This window comes from Sminthopsis crassicaudata, chromosome 5, assembly GCF_048593235.1.
Source record: "Sminthopsis crassicaudata isolate SCR6 chromosome 5, ASM4859323v1, whole genome shotgun sequence".
In the NCBI taxonomy this organism is placed as follows: domain Eukaryota; kingdom Metazoa; phylum Chordata; class Mammalia; order Dasyuromorphia; family Dasyuridae; genus Sminthopsis; species Sminthopsis crassicaudata.
In genome coordinates this window covers 265620675-265645217 of record NC_133621.1, presented here as the reverse complement: position 1 = coordinate 265645217, position 24543 = coordinate 265620675, and the positions used below count along the sequence as shown (strand labels likewise).

The following is a 24543-nucleotide window of genomic DNA, read 5'->3' as shown; positions in this document are numbered from 1 at the left end:
AACCTTTCATATAAATACGTACCAATTATGTTTTACTGTGTCAAGCTTCAAGATTTACACTTCAAAAAAGAAAGTTTTTAAAAAGTCGGCCCCTAATTAACTTTTAATTTATACTAGCATATAGTTAATTAACATTTTAATGTGTCAGATATTTCACTTTTCAACCAGGCAAAAGACTCAATATTCAAAAGTAATAAAGATAATAAAAGCTGATTTTCAATTGCATTTTCACTTCAAATTCCTACATCCAGTTTTATATCTTTGAGTCTGCTAAATTTTTGATTATCTAACTTTGAAAAATGATTAAACAAACACTTGGAATCAAAAGCACAGTCAAATTTGGTCCTGTTCATATTGATAACAACTGGTTGTGAATTCATGTAAGTTTCTGGAATGGGCCACCGTAAACCAAGATGATGACGATGAACCTATTAAGAAAAAAAGATTATCAGCATTTTCCTATAAATACTAAGTTCAGAATAAAAGTAACTCAGACTAGAATTCTAGAAGAAATGAATTTGGTCTGGGGGAATTAAAAGATTTGTCATGGCCTTCCATGTCATTCTTGATTGGAAAATCTCTGAATACCAAATAAACTTTCAGGAGTTTGGTGGAACTAATCCCAATCTAAAGAAGGCAAACAGAAAAACAATGCAGTGAGCCTAAGGGGGGAAAATAGTGCAGTGCCTAAGGAGAAGAGTTCTGGCAAAGGAGGGAAAAAGGGATGGGCAACTTCTGGGAGTGAGGGTGCAGATAAGAAGACTCAGGGGCCCAACGGTGGTGGAAATGCAGTAAAGATCCGATATATTGCTTGAAGTACAGTGAAAATAAAGTCTAGCATGTGGGAGATTTGGGCTCCATGGTAGGTCCAATCCAATAAGTAGCATTTTCCTTGCCTGTCAGTGCCTGTGTACACAGATCCTCCAGAGAAAACCAAATTTGGTTACCACAATCATGGTTAAAGGAAGAAAATAAACTCTAATAATTGTGATTTTTTTCTTTTTAAAGTAAACAATTTATAAAATGTGGATCTGGTTCAAGATCAATCTTCCAATTGTCAGATGCTGCATTACGATGAATTAAATTAGTCCCACCAAAACCTAATCCCCAAAATCTTTGTCAAACACAGGAGTAGAATAAATTATTTTTATTTGAACTGGAAGCAGTGTGCTTTTCATTTTTTTAAGTAAAGGAGAAAATAAAACAAAAAACAGTATTCTGAGATATTTATTTCTTATTATAAGGAAGTTTATATAATTACCTTGATTAAACAGCCATCATTGCAATGCCAAACTATTCCTTCAATTTTTCCTTCTCTACAACCCTCAAACCAAGACAAAAGGTCTTCATGCTTCAGTGTAGGTTGGTTTTTTATTTGAAATGCTCCATGTGGTACAAGAAAATGTATTGGATGCTTTTTGCTTCCTAATCCTGAAAGACAAAAATTAACCTATGGTGTTAGTTATATACATTAATTTATAGACAATTCCACATTCCCACACAAACTTTTTTAAATAGCTAGGAAGGAGACAAGTTATATGAACAGAAGTAATTTCTCAAACAATACTTTGCTAGAATTTCATTGTTACTCCTGTCTTCAAATATTTGAAGGGTTATCATGTGGAATGAACACTGTATTTGGTTGGTCCCAAAAGACAAATTAAGAACCAGTGAGAAGTTGTAGGGAGGTAGATTATGGATCAACTCAAAAAAATCTTCCCTAAAATTAGAACCATCCAAAAAATTGAAGTATATACACATTAAAGTAACGATTCCCCCATCAGTTGATGTTTAAGGAACCATAAAATATCATAGGGGGCATTCATGTTTAGACTGACTTCTCAGTTGTCTTTCAACTTAAAGATTCTATTGATTCTCACTATCTCCAAATCCATTCCCTATTAAATTATAAATCCGAGAGTAGAAATCACATCTTATTGAATTTTGTGGCAATCTATAGCCAACTAAATGCAGTTAAAATACCAAATACAGAATATATCAAAATCATTCCCTGACCCAGACCCTGGCTTCACTTTGCTTTTCAATTCATTTCCCCTCTCATTTTTTTCTCTCTCACCCCTGCTGAGTCCCTAAGATGAAGGAGATATCACTATAAACTATATAAGTATCCCCAACTTACAGAGTTGTTCAAATCCTATCATTTTAAGCATAACAGACTATTAAGACTTAAGTTATTTAACCTATGGAGTTCTATCCCTACAACTAGACTGAAAAGCCTATCTAGGACAAGGGATTTTCCCTTTTTTCTTTTAGATACCTCCCACTCTCTGCCCCCATAATGTTCACTAGGAGGTGCTGTGGATAAAGTTCCAGGTTTGAAGCCAATTCAATTTTCTAAGTTCAAAAATGACTTCAGATACCAGCTGTGTAACTCTGGGTAAGTCACTGAATCCTATTTGCCTTGGTTCCTCATCTGTAAAATGAGGTCCCAAAGAGTCAACATAACTAAACAACAAATAATTATGTTCAGTAACTAATTTACATTCAATAGTTGATAAACACATCTTAATTATTTAAATTCATACCTAATTAAGTGCACCAGGAACAATCTAATTACAATCAAATAGATTCAAAATGCATAGTAAACTGATGAAGATAAATCGTATTTTATACCTAAGATAGAAGACATCCCCATTTAGATCACCAATAATATTGAAATTCTGCATTTTTTGATGGAAAGAAATGTTAATGACATTGTCAAAATTTTAGAAGATTTTAATCTATAAATAATCTATTTTAAAATGGAATACATTCTTATAGGAATTAACTCCAGAAAAGCATCTATAAATCAATGAATATATATTTTATCAAATAACAGATTGGGTAACAGCTGGCCAAAAATAAATAGGCCATGCCCATGGGAAGATTATATTTCTGTATGGAGAGATACATATAAGATATAAACAAATATGAGATAGGGCACTAGTAGCAGGGGGAATATATATTAGGCAAATCAATAGTGGAATATTTAGTTACTGTTGACTGAGGCCAAGGACCAAATCTAGTTAAGGGGAACAGGCATCAAAAGCATAACTAAAGTACAAGAATAACACTACCTCATCAGTGGCTGTTTCCCCAGGGTGCCCATGATGCCCTGATCTCCTGGGAATCCAGGAAATTCTAACTAGTAGAACACTTCAAAGATTACTTATCACAGAAAACAAACAGAAAATGTGCCTTGAATATACATCAAAACTTCAGTCATAGGGAAGACATACAAAAAAGGAACCTAAGAAACCCTTGAGTTAACTGACTAAATTCTCTGGATCAAACCGCTCCTACTTAGGTTGGTTTTTCTTTTGTTTCTTGCTCTGCTGTAGCAGAATGATGATGATCAGTCCTTAAACACAGTCAGCATTTTTAAACTTATTATGTATATATTCTTTAATGTTCCCACTCAAAAGATGCCATACACTTCAACTCTGGTATTTTAATCCAACATATGGTTCAGTTAAATTCTTTGTTATATTTGTCCATTTCTAAAAAAGGAAAAATAAATTTTCACAGCATTGTTTTTACCAATTTTTTGTAACGCACCTAATTTGACCTTTATGAATTTAGCATACCATTTGGTATGTATACTTATAAAATATATGTATATTAAATAACATGTTACATGTCCATAGTTAAGATAGATAACCTGAGGGTTCCTTTAAATATATTTTCTAGTTCTATTTTAATGCTGTGTTTATTTTGCTTCTATTAGTATCATTGCAACTCAGGCTTTCTGAGGGAATATAGCCTTTCATTTTCATCCCCTATTTTAGATGCTTATAAATTAGCTGTTTCTTGTAAACAGAAGCTTCTTGGGTTTTGTTTTCTTATTCATTCTGTTACTTTTTTTGTTTAAAATATTCATATAAATTATTATTTGTTAGACTTATATTCTCTATTTTTGTTATATTGCTTTTTGTTTATGCTGTTATACTATATTTTGATACAAATAATAAAGGGCCAAGGAAAAAAGAAGCAAAAATTAATTGAAAACTAAGTAAACTGATCCTAAAGAATGAGTGGGTTAAACAACAAATAGACGCAATAATTTCATCCAAGAAAATGACAATAATGAGACAACATACCAAAATTTATGGGATGCAGCCAAAGCAGTTTTGAGGGGAAATTTAATATGTCTAGATGCTTACTTGTATAAAATAGAGAAAGAGAAGATCAATGAATTGGGTATGCAATTAAAAAAGCTAAAAAAAGAACAAAGTAAAAACCCTCAATTAAATACCAAATTATTTCAAATTTGGTATTTAATTGAGGGTTTTTACTTTGTTCTTTTTTTATGAAAATAAAAGGGGAGATTAACAAAATTGAAAGTTTAAATTAAAAAAAAAAAACTATTGAGCTAGTAAAACTAAGAGCTGGTTTTATGAAAAAACCTGAAAAATAGATAAATCTTTTAGTTAAATTGATCAGAAAAAGGAAAGAAGAAAACCAAATTGTTAGTATCAAAAATGAGAAGGGTAAATTCTCCACCAATGACAAGGAAATTAGAGCAATAATGAGAAACTATTTTGTCCAATTGTATGCCAATAAATATGACAATGTAAGTGAAGTGGAAGAATACTTAGAAAAATATAGCTTGCCCAGTTTGACACAGGAGGAAATAAACTACTTAATTAGTCCCATTTTAGAAAAAGAAATTGAACTATTAATCAATTCCCTAAGAGAAGATCTCCAGAACTAGATGGATTTACATGTGATTTCTACCAAACATTTAAAGAAAAATTAATTTCAATATTATGCAAACTCTGGAAAAAATTGGAAAGGAGGAGTCCTATACCAAATTCTTTTTATGACACATTGTGCTGATACCTAAACTAGACAGGATCAAAAAAGAGAAAGAAAATTACAGATTCCCTGATGAATACTGATGTAAAATCTTAAATACAATATTAGTTAAAAGTTTACAGAAAGTCATCCCCAGGATAATACACTATGACCAAGTGAGATTTATACCAGAAATGGAGGGCAGGTGTTCAATATTAGGAAAACTATCAGCAAAATTAACTTTATCAATAAGAGAACTAACAAAAATGATATGATCATTTCAATAGATGGAGAAAAAGCACTTAACAAAATCCAACATCCACTGCTATTAAAAACACTAGAGAGTATAGGAATAAAGAATTTTCCTTAAAATAATAAGTAGCATCTATTTAAAACCATCAGCAAGTATCATATGTAATGGGAATAAGCTAGAACAATACTCAATAAGACCAGGAGTGAAACAAGGTTTCCCCACTATCATCATTACTATTCAATACTGTATTAGAAATGTTAGCTTTGATAATAAGAAAAGAAAAAGAGATCAAAGGAATTAGAGTAGGTAATAAGGAAACCAAATGATCTACAAATGATATGATGCAATCCTTAAGAGAATCCTAGAGAATCAATAAAAAACTACTAGAAACAATGCACAACTTCAGTAAAATTGCAGGATACAAAATAAATCCACAGAAATCATCAGCATTTTTATATATTACCAACAAAGTCCAGCAGCAAGAGATACAAAAAAATTAATTTAAAATAACCATAGATAATATAAAATTAATATAAAAATAATATAAAATATAACAAAAAATTTGGGGAGACTACCTGCTAAAGCAAAGAAACTATATGAACATACTTACAAAATACTTTCTACACAAATAAAGTTAGAGCTAATCAATTGGAAAAATATCAAGTGCTCATGGGTAAGCCAAGCTATTATAATAAAAATATTACCTAAATTAATCTACTTATTCAGTGTCATACCAATCAAACTCTCAAGAAATTATAGAGTTAGAAAAAATAATTAACAAAGTTCATCTAGAAGAACAAAAGGTCAAGGGTTGCAGGGAATTAATGAAAAGAAATGTAAAAGAAGGTAGTCTAATTATACCAGACCTAAAACTATATTATAAAGCAGCAGTCATTAAAACCATTTGGTACTGGCTAAGAAACAAGAGTAGTCAATCAATAGAATAGGTTAAGTTCACAGGACAAAGTAGTCAATTACTATAGTAATCTAGTGTTTGACAACAAACCCAAAGCCCCCAGCTTTTGGGACAACTCACTATTTGACAAAAATTTCTGGAAAAATTGGAAATTAGTATGGCAGAAACTAGGCACTGACCCACACCTAACACTATATACCAATACAAGGCCAAAACGGGTTCATGATATAGACATAAAAAGTGATTATTATAAGCAAACTGGAAGAACATAGGATAGTTTCTCTTTTCAGATCTGTAAATCAGTAATTTGTGGCCAAATAAGAACTGTAGATCATTATTGAACACAGAATAAATAATTTTGATTATATTAAGTTAAAAATTTTATACAAAAACAAATGCAGATAAGATCAGAAAGGAAGCAATTGGGGAAAAAATTAAATTCAAGGATTCTGACAAAGCCTCATTTCTAAAATATATAGAGGATTGACTCACATTTCTAAGAATTCAATGGTCAAAGGATATGAACAGATAATTTTCAGATGAAGAAATTAAAACTATTTCTAGGCATATGAAAATCACTACTAATCAGAGAAATGCAAATTAAACAACTATAAAGTACACTAAACACCTCTCAGATTGGCTAAGATGACAGGAAAAGATAATGATGAAATATTGGAGGGGATGTGGGAAAACTGGGGTACCAACATATTGTTGGTGGAGGAGTGAACTGATTCAACCATTCTGGAGAGCAATTTAGAACTATGCTGAAAAAGCTATCAAAATATGCATATTCTTTTATCTACAAGGCTTATGTTCCAAAGAGACTGTAAAAGAGGGAAAGCGAACCACATATGCAAAAAATGTTTGGGGCAGCCCTTTTTGGAGTGGCAAGAAACTGGAAATTGAGTGGATGCCCATCAGTTGGAGAAAGGCTGAATAAATTATGAGATATGAATGTTATGGAATATTGTTGTTCTATAAGAAATGATCAGCAGGACTTCAGAGAAGCATGGAGAGACTTATATGAATTTATGATGCTAACTGAAGTGATTAGAATTAATAGAACAATTGTACACAGCAACAGCAATATTATACGATGACCAATTCTGATGGACATGGCTCTTGTAGACAATGTGGTGATTCAGACAGTTCCAGTGGTCTTGCAATGAAGAGAGTCCTTTACACCCAGAGAAAGGACTGTGGGAACAGAGTATGGATTACAATCTAGTATTTTCACTTTTTTTTTTTTTTTTTTTTTTTTTTTTTTGCTGTTGTTTGCTTGCATTGTGTTGTCTTTCTCATTTGTTTTCCTTTTTGATCTGATTTTTCTTATGCAGCATGATAATTGTGGAAATATATAGGGAAGAATTGCACATGTTTGACATATCTTGGATTATTGCCATCTAGAGTAGGAGGATGGGGAAATGGAGGAAAAAATTTGGAACATAAGGTCTTGCAAGGGTAAATGTTGCAAATTATCCATGCATATATTTTGAAAATAAAAAGCATTAATAAAAAGTAACCCCCCCAAAACCTTTTAAAAAGCTCACTTTTTTCTAACCATCTGTATCTTTAAAGTCTTTGTAGGTCTTATACAATCCTCCCCATTTTCTGCTACATCATTCTTAGAAACATCTGTTTTTATAGGATCATAGATTTAAAGTCAGAAAGGAGCTCAGATATCATTTTTCCAACATCTTCATTTTATAGATTAGAAAACTGGGAGTCTAGAAAGTATAATGTCTTGCCTAAGGTCAAGACACATTCACACCCTACAATTCAAAGATCCTATTGTTGTTAGATATATAACAATAAGTATCTGATTACAAAGCAAAGAGAGAAAGGCTTCATATACTTAAAAATTTATACCAGCCATGTTGTTGGTATTACTAGAAACAAAAAATATGCCCATTGATCAGGGCATGACAAAAAACCTGAATATCATGAAACCTTAGTGAATCACAGTAAACTGCAATGATGAAGACAGTAGAGAAGCATAGAAAGACATGAACTGACACAAAATAATGGAAACAAAACCAGGAAAACAATACATACAATTAATTATATAACCACAAATTCCAATGCTTCCCTGTAGTCACAAACATGAAATACTTGAGCATTTAAAGTCCTTCACATCCTGGCTCCTCCTTATATTTTACTTCCCTCCTTGTGTTCTATAATCTTATGAAACTGGTTTCCTTTCTGTTTTTTACATACTGTGTAAGGCCTTTGCACTGGTTCTTTATATATACATATATGTATGTGTGTGTGTGTGTGTGTGTGTGTGTGTGTGTGTGTGTGTGTATATATATATATATATATATATATATATATATATATATATATATATATATATATATACACACCTTCCATGTACATTGTGGTTTGCATGCTGTCTCTCCAGCAGAATTTGAGTTCCTTGAAGGCAGTGGTTCTTTTTGTCTTTGTACCCTCGTTAGCTGGCACATAGTAAAGAATGTAATAAATGCTTACTGAGTATGATTTCTCAAATAAGATAAAGGTACTGCCATCTTTTATTTGTAGACTTGTATAAATACAGAATCCTACATGTTTGAATCATTTGATGTTTTGGTGATTTTTGATGAATTGCTTTTTCTTTCCCTTTCTTTCTGATATTCTGCCTTATAGGTTATTTCTCTGAGATGGAAATTAAGGTAATGTAAGAACAAAAGAGATCAGTAAAACATAAAAACATATATCATTTTTGAAGGGAACAATTAGATAAATGATTGCTGTGTATTGGAATTTACTCTTTATCTCAAGGTAGTGATTAATTTTAATCATGAGCAGTCTTAGCCTGGTGAAACCCAAGTTAAATGTCTTACAAATAAATGCTATTCAGCCCAAACAGCAGTCACAAGTATATCTCCCAAAGTCAGCATAAATTAGTCATTTGTGTGCTAGACTAACATCTTCACATTCCCTCTTGTTACTAACAAAATAAATATGTAAAAGTCTTTACAGACCATAAGGATTTCCATTAATGTTTGTTCCTATAAGCTCCAGTGTTTGTTCCAAGAGATCGGACAATGGCACTGCACTGATTTCCAAAAGTCCAGGGTCATCAGCATGGCGATTCAATACTAGTGCAAGTTCAAACTCATAATTGACCACAGAGGAATGCCAGCAATACTGTTTGTTATTTTTTTCTACTGGTACCCAACCTATAAGCAATGTGGTAGAAAAAAATATTATCAATTCATCATCAAGTTCATTTTGTTTGGTTTATAAATGCATACATGTCAAAAAAACTCAATCTGATTTATATGAAAAAGGAAGCCTAGAAGCTTCCCTAATTCTGTTCATTTGAGTTCCTGACATAGAGAACAATCTTTTAAGTAACAGGGCATGTAAATTAGAGAATTGCAAAAATTTAACCCTAGGGAAAACTTGAAGAAATCACCTAAGTACTACTCTTACTTTTAACATCTGATCTTGATCCAACAACCATTATTAGAGGAAGTTAACCACAGAAGGCTTCTAAAAGCACTGAGTGGACACTTTCTGGAAGATTTATCGAGACATAAATAAGTATTATAATTTCTATTCAATGGAAGGAACATCCTCACCCATGAAATTATCCACCAGATAATTGTAGATACTCCTGATTTCATACCTGTCTGTAAATGGTGGGCTTTTCTATAAAACCATGAATTAAAGTTTGGTTTGTTACTTTTATACATTATACTTCAAAGGATCTCTGATTTATTCAATGTCAATGCCCCTCTAATGGTAAAGTTGACAATTCCCATGTAATTCTCCTTGTCCTATACTACTTTATTCCAGCTTAACTTGTAAATCTGCATAGAGGCCACTTGGTATGTTGGAAGAGTGGTGCTCCTCCTGGACTTTCACCATTATTATAGGTACCAGTGCAAAATGGGGTTATGATCCCTTCCTTTCCCTATATAATTGGCCTCATTTTCTGGTTGTATCTTTTTGAAGAAATCTTTTAGAACACTAATTGCTTTCAAGTCATTGTTTATAATATATTGGAGTCCATTAAAATGCCCATACCTTTCTCTCCCCAATAGATCTCACAAACCTTGAGAGATTGTGGCATTCCCTGATCTATAGTGACATGTGGTAATATTAGTCTTAAAAAGGGGGTTTTGTTTCAATGAGAAGGTTGGGGTTGTAGAAAATGTGCAGTTTTCCAATCAGAATCCAATTTACTCTCTTCCTCTAGCCCATCAGAGGTTTCTAAATGAGAGATGTGTAGTGACAGCCTAACTTAAGGTTGCCCATGAAATTACATATGATGGTTAACAACAAACTGTTGGCTAAAGTCTTATATGTCTGTGGCATTTAGAGGTCTTGTAAGGCTCTGTGGCTTAATTCAATGAACACATTGTCATCCACAGACAAGTTCTGGAGGAGATCTCTAAAAGGAATGTTATTTCCATTTAAAATACACACTAGAAATAACCTATGACTAGGTAAGTAAACACCTTTGATGTACATACATCTTGTTTTATAGCTTACTTAATAATCAGAGGACTATCAACTTTATCATTGTTGGTGAGAAACCAGGTTACATTTTGTTCTACTAAATCAAATCTGCTTTTATAATCAATAAACAAGACAAGTAAAGAACCATTCATAAGTCACTCATGTTTGACATATATGGCATAAAGGATCATTTACCTTTTCCTATCATTTCTATCTGAATTTAAAAAAAAAATCTTTCCATGAATAAACATAAAAAACATATTAGAAAAGAATCAGACTTCTATACCTGGTATATGCCCATTTTCATCAGGTACTGGATTTCCATTTAACTGTTCTATATCCTTTGCTGGAATCCAATACTCTGGAATAGATTTGAAATCCTCTTCAACATTCCAAATAAACTCTTAAAGGAAAAAAAATGAAATTATTTATGGTAAACACTTTTTTAAAAGCATAAGGCACCATATAGATACAAATTATTATTAATGCTATTATTAATAGCAATCTGGTATCAAAAGCTTTTTGGTACTAACTCTGGAGTGGATAAACTTAAGAAGTCTTTCCAATCTTTTCTTGTGTTATATTTATAACTAATTTATAAAATCAAAATTCTCAATTTATGTAAAACAGCAAAATTCAATACTCAGGTTATAAATGCATAAATCAGTACTTTATAGGTTTTAATAAAATTGTTAACTATATTTCCTATGCAAAAATAAAACTAATCAAAAGACATGTGATTTAAAAATAATAAATAATATAGGATTCTAAGTTTTTTTAATACATTTAAAAATATATTCTCTATGTACAAAAACAGATCACATAGGCTAGAGATAGAGACAGGACCTGTGGATTCACTAATGTAATGCACTTCAAAATGGAGCCACTAATTTAACAAATGAAGATCCTCAAGTTGTCTGCAACTTAATAATCTTAGAGAGCTGCTTAGGGATTTGAGAGATTAAGTAATTTTTCCAGTAGAATCATATGGCTTCAAAAAAGAAACTTTTAAATTATTTTTCTTCTAAAATCCTTATTTAATATATTCTAAGAAACAATTTTTTTTTTTGTGTTGTGGTTGCTACCACAACAAAGATAGCTATTTGAAGATGTACCCTATTTAAACCACCAAAATACCAATATATACACTAACCTTTTGAGTTTTCCTTTGAATTTTCCTTTGAATACAGGAATCTTTTAAACCTTTTCTCTGCTTGTTTGTTTGGTTTCCTATCTAATCGAGCCCAAAGATATGGCTGACCTAAAAGTTCAAGAGTCATTCAATTAAAATTTGTTAGGAAAAAAACAGTTTATATAAAATTTCTTATAATGTGGCCATTTAGAAAAGATAATTTAAGTGCTGCAGAAACCTTCACTGAAGTGCTGAAAAGGATTTAAAGATAAAAAGTCCCAAAGAACTCTCTGGGATCTTATATTTATACATAGAAATGGACATCTTTGGTTAAGAAGGAATATTAATGAAGTCTAGATCATGGGATCCTAGATTCAGAATTAGAAAAGACTTCAGAGATCACCTGCTCCAATATTCTCATTTTTAAGATGAGAGGTCCTGGAGTAAAATAAAAGAAAATGATGATAATGATGTTGATGACATGAATCAATAATTAGTAAAGGTGAGTCATAGTTTGAAACTAAGTCCTTTCACTCTAAATCCAGTGCTGTGAGGGGTAAGACAGAACTGTCACAAGATCACAAGGGTGATGAATTACAGAGGCAGGATTTGAATTCAAATCTTTCTTCTGACTCACAAATTTTTTCTCTCTATTCTATCATACAGTTTCACATAAATTCTACTGAGAAGACCAAGAGGGAGTATGGGAAGATCAGAGTAGGGAGGAAAAAAGTATCAAAAATTCAGTCCACAAAAGCTCTGTTCCATTGTCACCATTTAGTTCTAGTTGGACAGTTCTGTACCATGGACCAGAAAGAGAACAAGAATGATCAGAACAAATACATCATACTACAATGGAAATATAACAGAAAGCAAAGAGCCTGATTACTAGTGAATTAGTAAAGTTAATTTTTGTATAAAAGAAAGAAGCCTTTCTTCATAAAAATGTAAAAAATTAAAATAACTATTAAAGTCCCAACAGATTTTCTATAATTCCCTCTTAAAGTAGATGTCAGAGTTCTCTTCCAATCGCAGCTTTTTATTATGTTTAGCTTTCTCCCTTTACATTCAAACTTACATATTTAATATGATGATTCATATAAATACGACCATTAGAGGTGATCCCAGCAGCCTACAAAAAGACTTCATGATTGAATGAGAAGGCCAAAATAACTATCATTTGGACATTAAATTGTGTGTGTAAAGCTGTGCAGTACATTACCAGCAAATAGCTCACACACACCAGAAGTAGAAAAGCAAAAGAGGTAGACTGTGTGAGGGATGCAATGGTGTCTACATTAAGATTAAAAGCTATAGAGGAAAACACTTTACTGAAGAATTGATGGGAAGAATGAGAAAGTTTTGAGGAGGAAGTGCCACCTCCACAACTGGGGATTTGGAAAAAAATTGTCAAAAGACAATGATAGGTGGTTGGGAGACTTATACAACAATGTTCATTCCATAGCTAAGAGAATGGCATGAACAAAAGAATAGACAAGGAAAAGAACAGAAATGGAGGGTAAGTAGTAAACCAATTTGGATGCAATGTATACAGAACACGGTAGTATGATATAAGGCTGGAAAAGTGAGTTAGGGCAGACTTGGAAGAGCCTTGAATGCTGAGATAAGGAGTTAATGGTATTCAGGCAGATCTAATTAAAAGCTGAAAGACACCATAATGTTCATCTATTTCTAGACCCTCATTTTCAGAAATGATATTACTGAGATTCAGAAATATTAAGCAACTTGCCCAACATCATAAAATTTTATTCAGTTTAAAGGCAAGTGCTCTCACTCTGAATTCAGTGTTCTAAGTGACTAGATGTAGGGGTCTGGAGAAACCTGTGATCAAATGTGGCCTCTGATACTGGATGTGTAACCACAGGTGCTCTAGCCTCTCTGGATCTCAATTTCTTCATCTCTAAAATGGGCATAATAAAGCCTATAGTATTTGCCTCCCAGGGTTGTGGTGAGCATCAAATGGGAGAAAATATATAAGGCACTTTGCAAACCTTATATATAAATGCCAGATATTATTACCATTATTATCATGATTTTCATTTTCACTATCATAAAGAGAAGGACACTAAGGTTACTGTGTAGAGAGGTTATATAATCATTTATAAGATGAGCAAGATAAAGGATACACTGGAGAGGGAATAGACCAAAAGTAGGAAGACCAAATGGGTGGTCTTCTTCTAAAAATGGGTTAGGGGAGAAAAGTGGAGCTGGTTCCAGGAACAAGAGAATGTGAAGGAAAACCTAAGTTATTATGACAGCTTCAAGGCTGGAAAGCTCTAAGAGTAAACCTCAGCCAAACCCCTCATTTTATACTTGAGGAGACTGAGCCCCAGAGATGTGAAGGTGAGTGTCAGAGGTGGGACTGGAATCCAAGTCTTCTGACTTCAGAGCTCGTACCAGACTGAGATTAAGCAGGGAGCATCAATCAAACCTGATCATTGATGGATGTTTAGAAAAGAAAGTTACATGAGACGCTAAAGAGTCTTTGGTAGGACAGCTAGGTGGTAAAGTGGATAGATCAAAACCTTTAACATTTCAATTTAACATCCTTTTTTCCTACAACATTAAGAAAAAATAGGACTCAACATTTATGCTAAGACAAAAAATAAACTCTAATACCTTACCTTTGTAGTTAGTAACATAACAACATGTTCCATCTACTTTTTCAGTGGGAATGGCATTGTATATATCTGCATCCAATGCTTTATAATTTATAGTTTCTGTAGCCAAAACTTTAAATGGCTTAAGGAAAAAAAAAAGAAAACATGATTTTAGAAATACAGGTATAAAACAAGATATTCTTACTGTTCTCTCTTACAACCTTTACTTTGTGTCACTAAAGCTTATTTTTTAACCTACATTTTAAGAATTACTGAATTCTATAATATCCCTAAGGCTCCACACTAAATATTTTTCCCCTTTTTAAACAGAATAGACAATAAAAAAGAAATTTTATCATACATTCATAATAAGGGATTGGAGACTGAATCACTTTAGTTAAAAGTTATCATCAGCCAAGTTCTTCATGCCTCAGGGGAAGATCTGTATATGTATCTCCTCTGAGCATTATGGCCAAGTCTCTCTATATTCTCCTATACCCATGCTCGGAATGCAGTGATTTTACTTTCTTTTTCCTGGGACTTCTTCCAATTCCAAAAGATAATGGTTCTTCTTTCTAATCCCTTGACTTCTGAGAGAAATATAGAATCACAGATTAATTCCAATCATCTTGTGATGAAGAGAGTCATCTACACCACCCGGAGAGAGGACTGTGGGAACTGAGTGTGGAACATTTTCACTCTTTCTGTTATCTGCTTGCATTGTGTTTTCTTTCTCAGTTTTTTTTTTTCTTCTTGATCTGATTTTTTTGTACAGCAAGATAATTGTATAAATATGTATACAAATATTGGATTCAACGTATATTTTAACATATTTAACATTTATTGAATTCCTGCCATTTAAGGGAGGGGTGGGGGGAAGAAGGGGAAAATTTGGAACACAAGGTTTTGCAAGGGTCAATGTTGAAAAATTACCCATGCTTATGTTTTGTAAATAAAAAGCTTTAATAAAAAAAAAAAAAAAAGAAATATAGAATCAGCAGAATACCTGAAAGCTAATCTGGATCAAAATGCAATGTATTCCATATTACTTTATATGTATATTAACAACCATGTAATTATATTATTTCTATACAGGAATTTCAATATGAATAGGTAGGCTAGAATGTCTTTTGAAAATATGCTTATTTTCAGATGAAACTTTTATTTCTATTGTCATTTTTCAGTCATATCTGACTCTCTGTGACTCCATTTGGAGTTTTCTTGTGTGCCATTTCCTTCTCCAACTCATTTTACATGAAATTGAAGTAAACAGGGGTAAGTGATTTGCCCAGTGTCTAATGCCAGATTTGAACTCAGGAATTTTTCTTTAATTATAAACACATTTCTTAAAAGTTAATAGGTTTCTGTCTTCAGCATCTATATTTTTGAAGCAAGGTATAACATACTTTTATTGTTAATCACTGCTTTAAGAGTACTTCTTTCATCTTTTCCCAACATGATCATTAGTATACATGATTATTACTAACTCTTCATTTAGAAGCTATTCTGATAGTTTTCACATATGTTTCTGAACATTTTAACATAATTATGTGCTCCTTAGAGATCATCTAGTCTAATCCAACTCCTTTTGCAGATAAGGAAATCCCAGAGTATTGATTTTCCTGAGTTCACACAGACATTATGTGAGCCAACATTGGAAGCCAGACCCTGACTCTAAATTCAATTGCAGTTTTATTCTAACACATAATCTGCAAGTATTAATCAAATCACAAAACATTTATTAAGTACCTACTATGTACAAGGCACTATATAGTAGGTACTAGAGATACAAAAAGAAAAATGTAAGTTTATACCCTCAAACTCATATTTTTTGGGTCATATATGTAAACTATACAACAAATAAATGCAAGGTCTTTTTTTGGGGGTGGGGTGGGGAGGAAAGCATTGTATCTGGGAGATCTTCATATAAGAAGTAGCATCTGAGCTGAGTTTTTAAGCAAACAAGGGATTCTAAAATCTGGGCTTAATAGTGCATTTCTGTTTCCTGTAATTACTTTCCTCCAGGCTGTCACTCCTTCCTTCAACTGATTTTCAAAGGGCATGGCTTTGAGTCACTTTTATACCTTAATACAGAGTGCCCTGCACTTTGAATATTATCAGCTTCCCAACTAGCTGTCACAACAGCTGTGCTTAGAACTGAAGAAACATTCCAGAGGTGACATTCCAGATGTGGGCCTGTCTCAATCTTCCCCTTCTGGTTTCACAGAGACTTTTCTATGATGACAACTATTATGACACATGAGACTCAAGAGATCCACAACCTTGTCAACTCCAATGGCTTTACTTCAGTGAGAAATGACTGTGCCTCAGATCTTACAATGACTTAGAATGGATCTCCATCTGTGGCACTGGGCAACAGGAAAATAAAGAGCTCAAATTACTCCTTACACTCTTAATTATCTAAACTTAGAAAAATCACTTAAATTTTCTGAGCTTCAATTTCTTCATCTATAAAACTCTGACAAAGGTGTTGTAAGGATCAAATGGCAGTATCTGAAGTATTTCTGTAAAATATATGTCTATACATTGTTTCAAACCATAAAATGTACTATTTTTCTGATGATTATCAGCATTATCATCATCAATCAAAAGATGTGAACTATTTATTAAATAGTCAAATCCCCTTAAACAAATCAAGACAGAGTTATAACAACCAATTCATTCAGTACTGTAATGAAGTTTCAATAATTTTTTATCTCTACTTTGACACAGTTAAGTTTTTCTGCAATACTAATTGGCCACAATGGTGTTCTAGTCTTCCTTTTTTCCTACATGCAGCTTCCTCAGGATTGTTTACCTTTCATTTTTCCTGATGTTTTATTTGCTTTTTATGTTTTTGTTCATAGTCCTCATTTCAATTTGGGACCATCTCTTAAAATCTGTTATTAAATGTTTTTTACCTACTGGATTTAGGTTTTTTTAAATATTCATGATGACAAACAGCAAAATATATCAAAAAAGAACACAAAACTGTATAGATACTTCAGGTACTTCTAATTTATTTGCAATATTAACAGTTATTGAGCACTTTAAAGTTTGCAGAGCACTTTACATTTTAAAAGTCATTTGATTCTCTTTTGAGAAGAGCCCTGTTAAGATTAGTGTTAACTCTATTTTACAGGTGAGCAAACAGGCCTCAAAAAGCTTAAGTGACTTGCCATCAAATGCCTGGCAGCAGTGGTAGGATTTGAATTAGATGACTTAGTTATTTTAAGAGCAGTGCTTTATCCACTATACTAGATCACCCTCTATCAAGCGGTCATCTTCATTTTGGGGGTCAAAAGGGGAAGGAGATAAAAATTTTACTCTGAAAACTGCCATAAGAAGCTTTAGATTAATGACTATGTCTAGATCTTATTCTGTGAACAGCATTCTGTAAACTATTTAAAAGAATTGTAATAATTATAAAATATTTAGACTTAATAAAATAAAATCATCCTTCATAGAGAATCAAGTAAATTTATGAATCTCCTTAGCATGAAAGATGGAATTGACAGAAACATCTTCAAAAAAGATCTTGATGCTTATGTTGAGTAGAATTTCCATAAGGCATTTTCACAGGAAAGTAGGGTGTTTGAATGCTACACATTTTTCTAAATGAAACTGACATCAAGGAAAAACTTTGTCAGCATGCTAGAACTCATAAATGAATTGTGAGCATCTAGAAAATGTCAGTATAATTACAAAAAGCCAGGCTCCATGAGTTTCTCAACAAATTCATCAAAAACCAAACTCATTTCCCTTTTGACAGAGTAGCCAACACCAGAGTACACCTGAATTCCACAGACATTTAACAATACCTCCCATGCTGTCCTTGGGAACAAGATGAAAAATATTAGGTAGGTAGATTACCCATCTAGATACATAACAAAACTTAAAAAGTATTGAATAAACTAAAAAAGTCTCTAATGTAGCAGCCTGTCCTATTCAAAGATTTTATAAAGGAGTTACTCAGCTGTGTTGTACAAGTAGAAAACCTCTCAAACATGTGAATAGCATAAAGCTAGGAATAACAGATACAGATGAAAGAATCAGGATCCAAAAATATTTTAATAGACTAAATACCATAAAATTAAATTTAATAGGAATAAATACAAATTATATTCTTGGATTCAAAAAATTAAGATACAGGAAAGATAATCTGGTCAAAAGTATTTTTAATCAGTGGTGGTGGTATGTGAATAATATAAAATGATAGTCAAAATAGCTAATACAATCACAGACTCATTGTCCAGAATTTTAAGGGTGAAAATTTCATGAACTGTGCCTCAATTTCACTACTTTTAGAGAATTCTATGCATTTCTAGGTGCCACAGTTCCTGGACTATATCATTCATGTCCTGTCCACCATGTGAACTGGTCTGGCTATTTAGTAATTAGGAACTATGTTATTAAATTTGTTCTCTATTAAAAAAAGCTTTATGACCCTATTAGGCCTATCCTCCAAGAGATCAAAGAAGGGGAAAAAAAGTCCCACATTCACAAATATTTTTATAGTAGCTTTTTGTAGTAAGAAAGAAATGGAAAAATAAGGAAAAAATTAATTAGGGAATGGCTAAACAAATTATAATATAGGAATGTAATGAAATACTGCGCTACAAAAATGACAGTTTCAGAGAAATTTGGGAAGACTTTCATGAACTGATGAGTGAGGCAAACAAAACCAAGAAAAGAATTTAAACAATAACAAAATTTTAAAAAGGCTTAATTACTCTACACAAAGCAATGATCAACTATGATTCTAGAGGACCAATGATGAAGAATGCTATTCATCTTCTAATAGAAAAGCATTAGATTACATAAGGAAACAAGACATTTTTGGACAGAGCAACTATGAGACTTTCCTTTGGCTATTATAAATTTGTTACAAAGTTAACATGTTTTTTAATTGAATGGGGGAAATGGAAGAGAGAAAAAAATTCCTTATCATTGAAAAAATTCTTTACAAATATGTTTCTTGAGGTCAGGAAATGTCTTGCTCTTTGTACTTGCATATTCAGTATGCCTCTTACAGCTTCTGGCACATGACACATAAAAAGAGTTTAATAAAAGCTTGTTGATTGAGTGGAATATCCTCCCAACACTGGTGGATATCCAGAGGATCTTTACTGGGCTAATGAAGTGACTTGAAATCACACCATATAAAAATTAGTTGAATGTATTGGGAGTATTTGGTACAGAGAAGAAAAGACATGGGTAAGAAAGGAGAGCTATCTTTTAACTTTGTAGAGCTATCATGTGAAAGATGAATTAAACCCATTTTGCTCCAAAGAACAGATCTAGCAACAATAGCATGATATAAGAAAAAACTTCCCAATATAGGTCCAAAATTAAAACAGTGTACCTGCCTTTGAAGGCAGTGAGCTCCCATAGTCTCAGCAGTGAGGAAATTAAATGGTAATCAACAGCTGATGTGGGACAAGAGCCAGGAAAAGAAGGCAGAGAAATAGACTTGAAAATCATCAATGGATTTCAATTCAAAGATATTAAGTAGTATGCAGTATCTGAATGTATGCAGGGAAGGTAGGAACCATTGTGATGGTTGGATCCAGTCCAAAACATCCCAGATGATTTTTTTCAAAACATACTTGCCCAGCAGGCATAGTGGATCCAAAGAAAAACAGAACTACATACAGAACAATTTCTGGAAACTATTTAAGTCCTTATCTTTCATGGCAATCCAGTAAGCCAATTGCCATATTCATATGGGTACGACTTGTAAAACTTGTTCTAGGTAAATACTTAAATACAGACACTAAAAATTCTCCAGGAAAGGGTATGATATCTTGGAATTTCCCTAAAAGAGATGCTGAAGAGAACAAACATCTGAAGCAAGAGCCTACATGGCATAGTGGATCAAAGCTTCTCAGAACCAGGAACATCTGGGTTGAAGACCACCTCTGTGTGACCCTAGGCAGGTGCTCTAAGCTTCAGCTTTTTGAACTGTGGTTCAAAACCCCATAGGGCATCATGTAACTGAATGTGGGGATTTTTTAAATTATCCTTTATGTACTATATGCTTATTTTATATAGCTATATACCTGGAGTCACATAAAAATTTCTTGGATAAAAAAGGGTTGTGAGTGAAAAAAAAAATTTAAGAAATCCTGTTCTAGGCAGTTCTATTTAAAATTTCAAAGCAGGTATCCCAGAACTGGTAGCTTGAGTTTTTACATCTAAGAGGTATCTCTATCAGTGAATCACAGATCTAGATCCCATGCTTTCAGGTTCAGGGAATAATTTCTCCAGTTCCTTTCACTATCATCATTTTCTATGCTTGTGTAGCTTTTTAAATAGCTGTGTGTACGTATTTTTGTGTTTGGGGGAGAGGAGGTTAAGTACCCTTATGTAGTGCTCCCAAAGTCTTAGAAAAGTTTTGAGCCAGATTAAACGGTTGAATGTAGCTATAAAACTACACTAAGACTTTGGGGGATACTGCCTGTGTGTATGCAGGGGAGGATGGGGGAGAAAGAAGGGTAGATACAAGCTATAAGGTAAAGAGGAGAGGGGGGAAATAAAGGGAAAGAGTACAGAGAAAGCAGGGAAAGGATCGGAGAACAGCCCTTGCTCAGTGACTATGCTGACAATTCACCTGAGCTGGTCAAAGGAGCTAACCGATTTCTTTGTATCTATTTGTCTCTCCACATATCTCAAGTCTTTGTCTCTTTTCTCAGTCACAGTGTCTCTCTCCAGGTCTCTACCTCCCTCTCTCCTCCACCCTTCTTTCCCACCTTTCACTCCTATTTACAGACTCCCGCCCCGCCCCCGCATCAATCCAGATCCACTGAAATGAGAAACCTCTCTGGCTCCGCCCCTATCCCCGCCCCCCAGAGGGGTCCGCCAACCCCCTCCCCCTCGGCATCAATTTCCTTCCCTCAAGGTGGGGCGCCGCTACCTGGTGCTCCCTTTTGACCGACGGCTCGTCTTTCACCTCCGTCACAAATACGCAGGGCACCTTGCTCTGCACCGAGCCCAGGCGCCGCATCGCGGGCCGCAGCGGCCCGGCCCGGCGCCGCCCCGCGACCCCCGCCGCTCAGATGGCCGGCAGGCACGCAGGTGGCCAGGCAAGCGCGAAGACGCCCGAGTGAGGGAAGAGCGAGCCACAGATGGCCCACGGGCTCGAGAAAGGGGGCAGGCTGGGGGCGGGGGGGCGGACTCTCCTACGATGTCCAATCACAAACATCCTCTGCCGCGGAAGGCGGGGAGAGTCTCCCGGAAGGAGCGGTCCTTCCGCATCGACCGTTGGGAGTTGTAGTAAAGTTGAGAGCTGAGGTGAACTTCCGCGTCCCACCTAGTGTCTGCGCTAATTAAGGCCATGGGTCGTTCAGTGTGTGGGCCCACCCGGCCTCCGAACCAAAGTCAACCGAATAATTAACCCAAGTCACATAAAATGGGAAATTGTCAATAACTCAACGTGCAATATGCCCTCTAGAACCTTCCTGGTGAAATATCTAGGTCCCTTCCACCTTTTAGTGAGTGAAATGAATGAATATAATACTGTGCCAGTCACAATGGTAAACCCCTTTACAATGATCCCAATCGATCCTCACAAGCCTGGAAACTAGGTGCAAATATAATCCCCATTTTACAAGGAGGAAACTGAGTCAGACAGATGACTTACCCAGGGTCACACAGCCACTAAGTATCTGAAGTCAATTTTGAATTCAGATCTAGAATCCAGTCTTAGTATTCCATCTAACCACGCTACTTAGGTGAGTAAATTAATAAACAGCCTTTATTCATCCTTTTTCATGGCTAAGCAATGGGGATACAAAAAGCATGGTAGGTCTTGCTTTGAAATTGCTCAGAAAAGTAACATTAAAGTAACATTAGGATACTCAAAACCTAAAACAATGTAGCACAGAATTGGTTTCCTTCATTTAAACTTGTTAAAAGATCCCATTGGACATCTGACAGTAAGCTGCTGTTTGGAATTGTTTATCCATCTTGTTCTTTCCCAAGAAAGGGAAAATATATTTGTAAGCAAATCAGAAACTATTCTGATTATCTACTAGATTTCAGCATCAAATCCTTCATGAGTGGCTTATACAGGGAATGTCAGTTGGTAAGTGTCCTAAAATACCAAGTTTGAGAAAACGGAAAGAAGTGAAAGATTTCCTCAAAAACATCTTCTGATATGTGTACTTAAGGAATGTCCTCTTAATATTCATTTTAGTTTATTATGTTGTGACTAATTTTGTAATACAAAGCTACTTGATTTTCTTAAAATTCTCACAAGAAATTCCTTTTTGAAAAATGGGAAATTTTTAAAAAGACACCAATTGAATCTTTTGCTTAAGATTAAGAATCCTTTCAGGTTTAATGTTTGAAACATCTATTGGGTCATGACAGCCTAATATTCTTTTTACAAATGCACACATTTTTGATGAAAGAAAAAAATTCCATTGTTGATGCTTCCTACATTTTTTTATTTTTTTGGATCCATTAAGTTGTATGTTATGGTTGTAAGTTCAAGGCTTCAAATGGAAAATAACTTGGGGGGGGGTAAGAGGTGGAGTATTTAACTATTTTAAGTCTTTAATAATGTGTCAAGACACAATCATTCCTGCAAAGAGCTGATATTTATATGCGATAAACTTAAAGGACTCCCAAGATGGCGTTATGAATAGAGAGCAGAGATTGGAGTCAGACATACCCAAAGTTCAAATTTGACCTCAGAGGCCTACCAGCTGTATGACCCTGGGCAAGTCACTTTACCCTGTTGGCCTCAGTTTCCTTATAAAATGCCTTGGAGAAGGAAATGGCAAACCAACCACTTCATTATCTCTACCAAGAAAACCCCAAATGGGATCATGGAGAGTTGGATGCAACTGAACACAACTAAGCAAAACAACATATATAGGTGAGGGCAGGAGACAAAATTGCCATCTTAAATTCAGGCTTTTTAGTCATTGACTTAAATAGAATTCAGATGGAGTCAGGGACTAGATGTATTATTTTCTTGGTATAGGCTGGAAATCCCAGGTCTACCAAAGCTGGTCAGCACCTTCTCATTCACATAATAGTTGTAGCTGCCTGAGGTATTGACAGATTAATTTACTTGTCCATTCTCACATAATACTTTATCCAGGGGTTGGACATGAAAGCACTTCCTAGCATTGAGACTAATTCTCTACTATCCCATACTGTTTCTCATAAGTATTAAACTAAAATTATGGAAACTTAACAGGTATCATTCAGGTCTTTTGAAATATGAGCATTACGATCAAATGTGTTCAATTAAATGAAACTTTTCAATTTCAAGAACTAATTGAATATACATTTGATAATGATATCTATCTGATCCCACTTTTTCATGCATTCTTCAGTCTAACTGAAGTTTGACTTTCTTCTTACCATTCTTTATATAGGTTTAGACAAGGTGTGGAGATCTCATTGTGATTCAGAGCTACAATATGCAGCAAGTATGTCTGGTGTTTTGCTCAATTAGATGACAAAAATCCAAAGAGTTTATCCTTTCTTTGTAAGAATCTCTGACCAGTAGAATGTACTTCTCCTCCAGGGAAGGAGATGTACTAGGTATTCCTAGTTTAATGCCTTGCACATAAAATAAGTTTAAAATGAATGTTGATTGATGAATATAACTGAATCTGTGCAGAGTAGTTTGCCAAAGGGCAAAAGATTCTGAGGTCCGGGTTATTATTATGATGATGATGATTATGAATTAACCATAACTAATTAGAGAGGATGAAGGATGGAGAAAAGACAGACATTTGCTAATTGAAATTATTTTGTTTTTTCAATTACCTTACATTTTCCTATGGGAGAGTAATGAAGCAAAGAAACCCCCACATATGGGTCATCCAACACTGGCATGAGCTACTTCAAATGAGCGTTAATATCAAACATCCGCATCTCTTTGTTCCTGCAAAGGGATAAGCCAAAGCAACTTTTGCCTTCTCTGTCGGGAAGGATAGATATTTAAATAAATAGCCACCCACAACTGCCATTTCCCAAACTGTCACAGAACCTTTCAAATTCAACATTCTCTCACTTCTGGGGAAGGACCATCACCTAAAACATTCCGCGTGCTGTTTGAATAGTAGCAGAGAGGCCACTAATCTCTCTGTCCACATGTACTCCCCATCACACATGCAGCAATTTCTTCAATGTCTGCAACACAGCCGTGGGAATAAGTCCCTGGCAGCAGAGGTAGCTGTCCATGTCCACTGTCAGCTCCAAGATCACCAACTCACAGCCACAAACTGGACTCCTACCCTGAAGGGGGGCACCCACCAGTACTGCCTGGATCTCTTGGGCTGCAAGAAGCAGCAAGGCGTAGCTGCCAGCCCCAGGTAAGTGATACAGC

The 24543-nt window shown here is 34.3% G+C and overlaps 2 protein-coding genes and 1 pseudogene across 4 annotated transcripts in view; 2 read left to right on the top strand and 1 right to left on the bottom strand.

Annotated features, from left to right (window-relative positions):
- Positions 1-85: 85 nt before the first annotated feature.
- RLIG1 (RNA 5'-phosphate and 3'-OH ligase 1) lies at positions 86-24205 on the bottom strand. Of its 3 annotated transcripts, none has more exons than XM_074270937.1 (7): positions 23982-24205; positions 14217-14334; positions 11593-11700; positions 10726-10842; positions 8954-9151; positions 1262-1431; positions 86-428 (listed from the first exon to the last, which is right to left on the bottom strand). In XM_074270937.1, the coding sequence occupies exons 1-7, from the start codon at positions 24048-24050 to the stop codon at positions 234-236; spliced, it is 975 nt and encodes a 324-aa protein (XP_074127038.1). In that variant the 5' UTR covers positions 24051-24205; the 3' UTR covers positions 86-233. The 3 variants fall into 3 exon arrangements, with proteins under 3 accessions (XP_074127038.1, XP_074127036.1, XP_074127039.1); XM_074270935.1 differs by lacking the exon at positions 23982-24205 and adding an exon at positions 21109-21459; XM_074270938.1 differs by lacking the exons at positions 8954-9151; positions 23982-24205 and adding an exon at positions 21109-21459.
- Positions 624-1268, top strand: LOC141542722 (peptidyl-prolyl cis-trans isomerase NIMA-interacting 4-like; annotated as a pseudogene).
- The window catches only part of C5H12orf50 (chromosome 5 C12orf50 homolog), a 37276-nt gene continuing 36640 nt past the window's right edge, over positions 23908-24543 (top strand). The window contains exon 1 of the transcript XR_012482658.1: positions 23908-24529. The gene's annotated coding sequence lies outside the window, so the exon portion shown is untranslated. The remainder of the gene's footprint in view (positions 24530-24543) is intronic.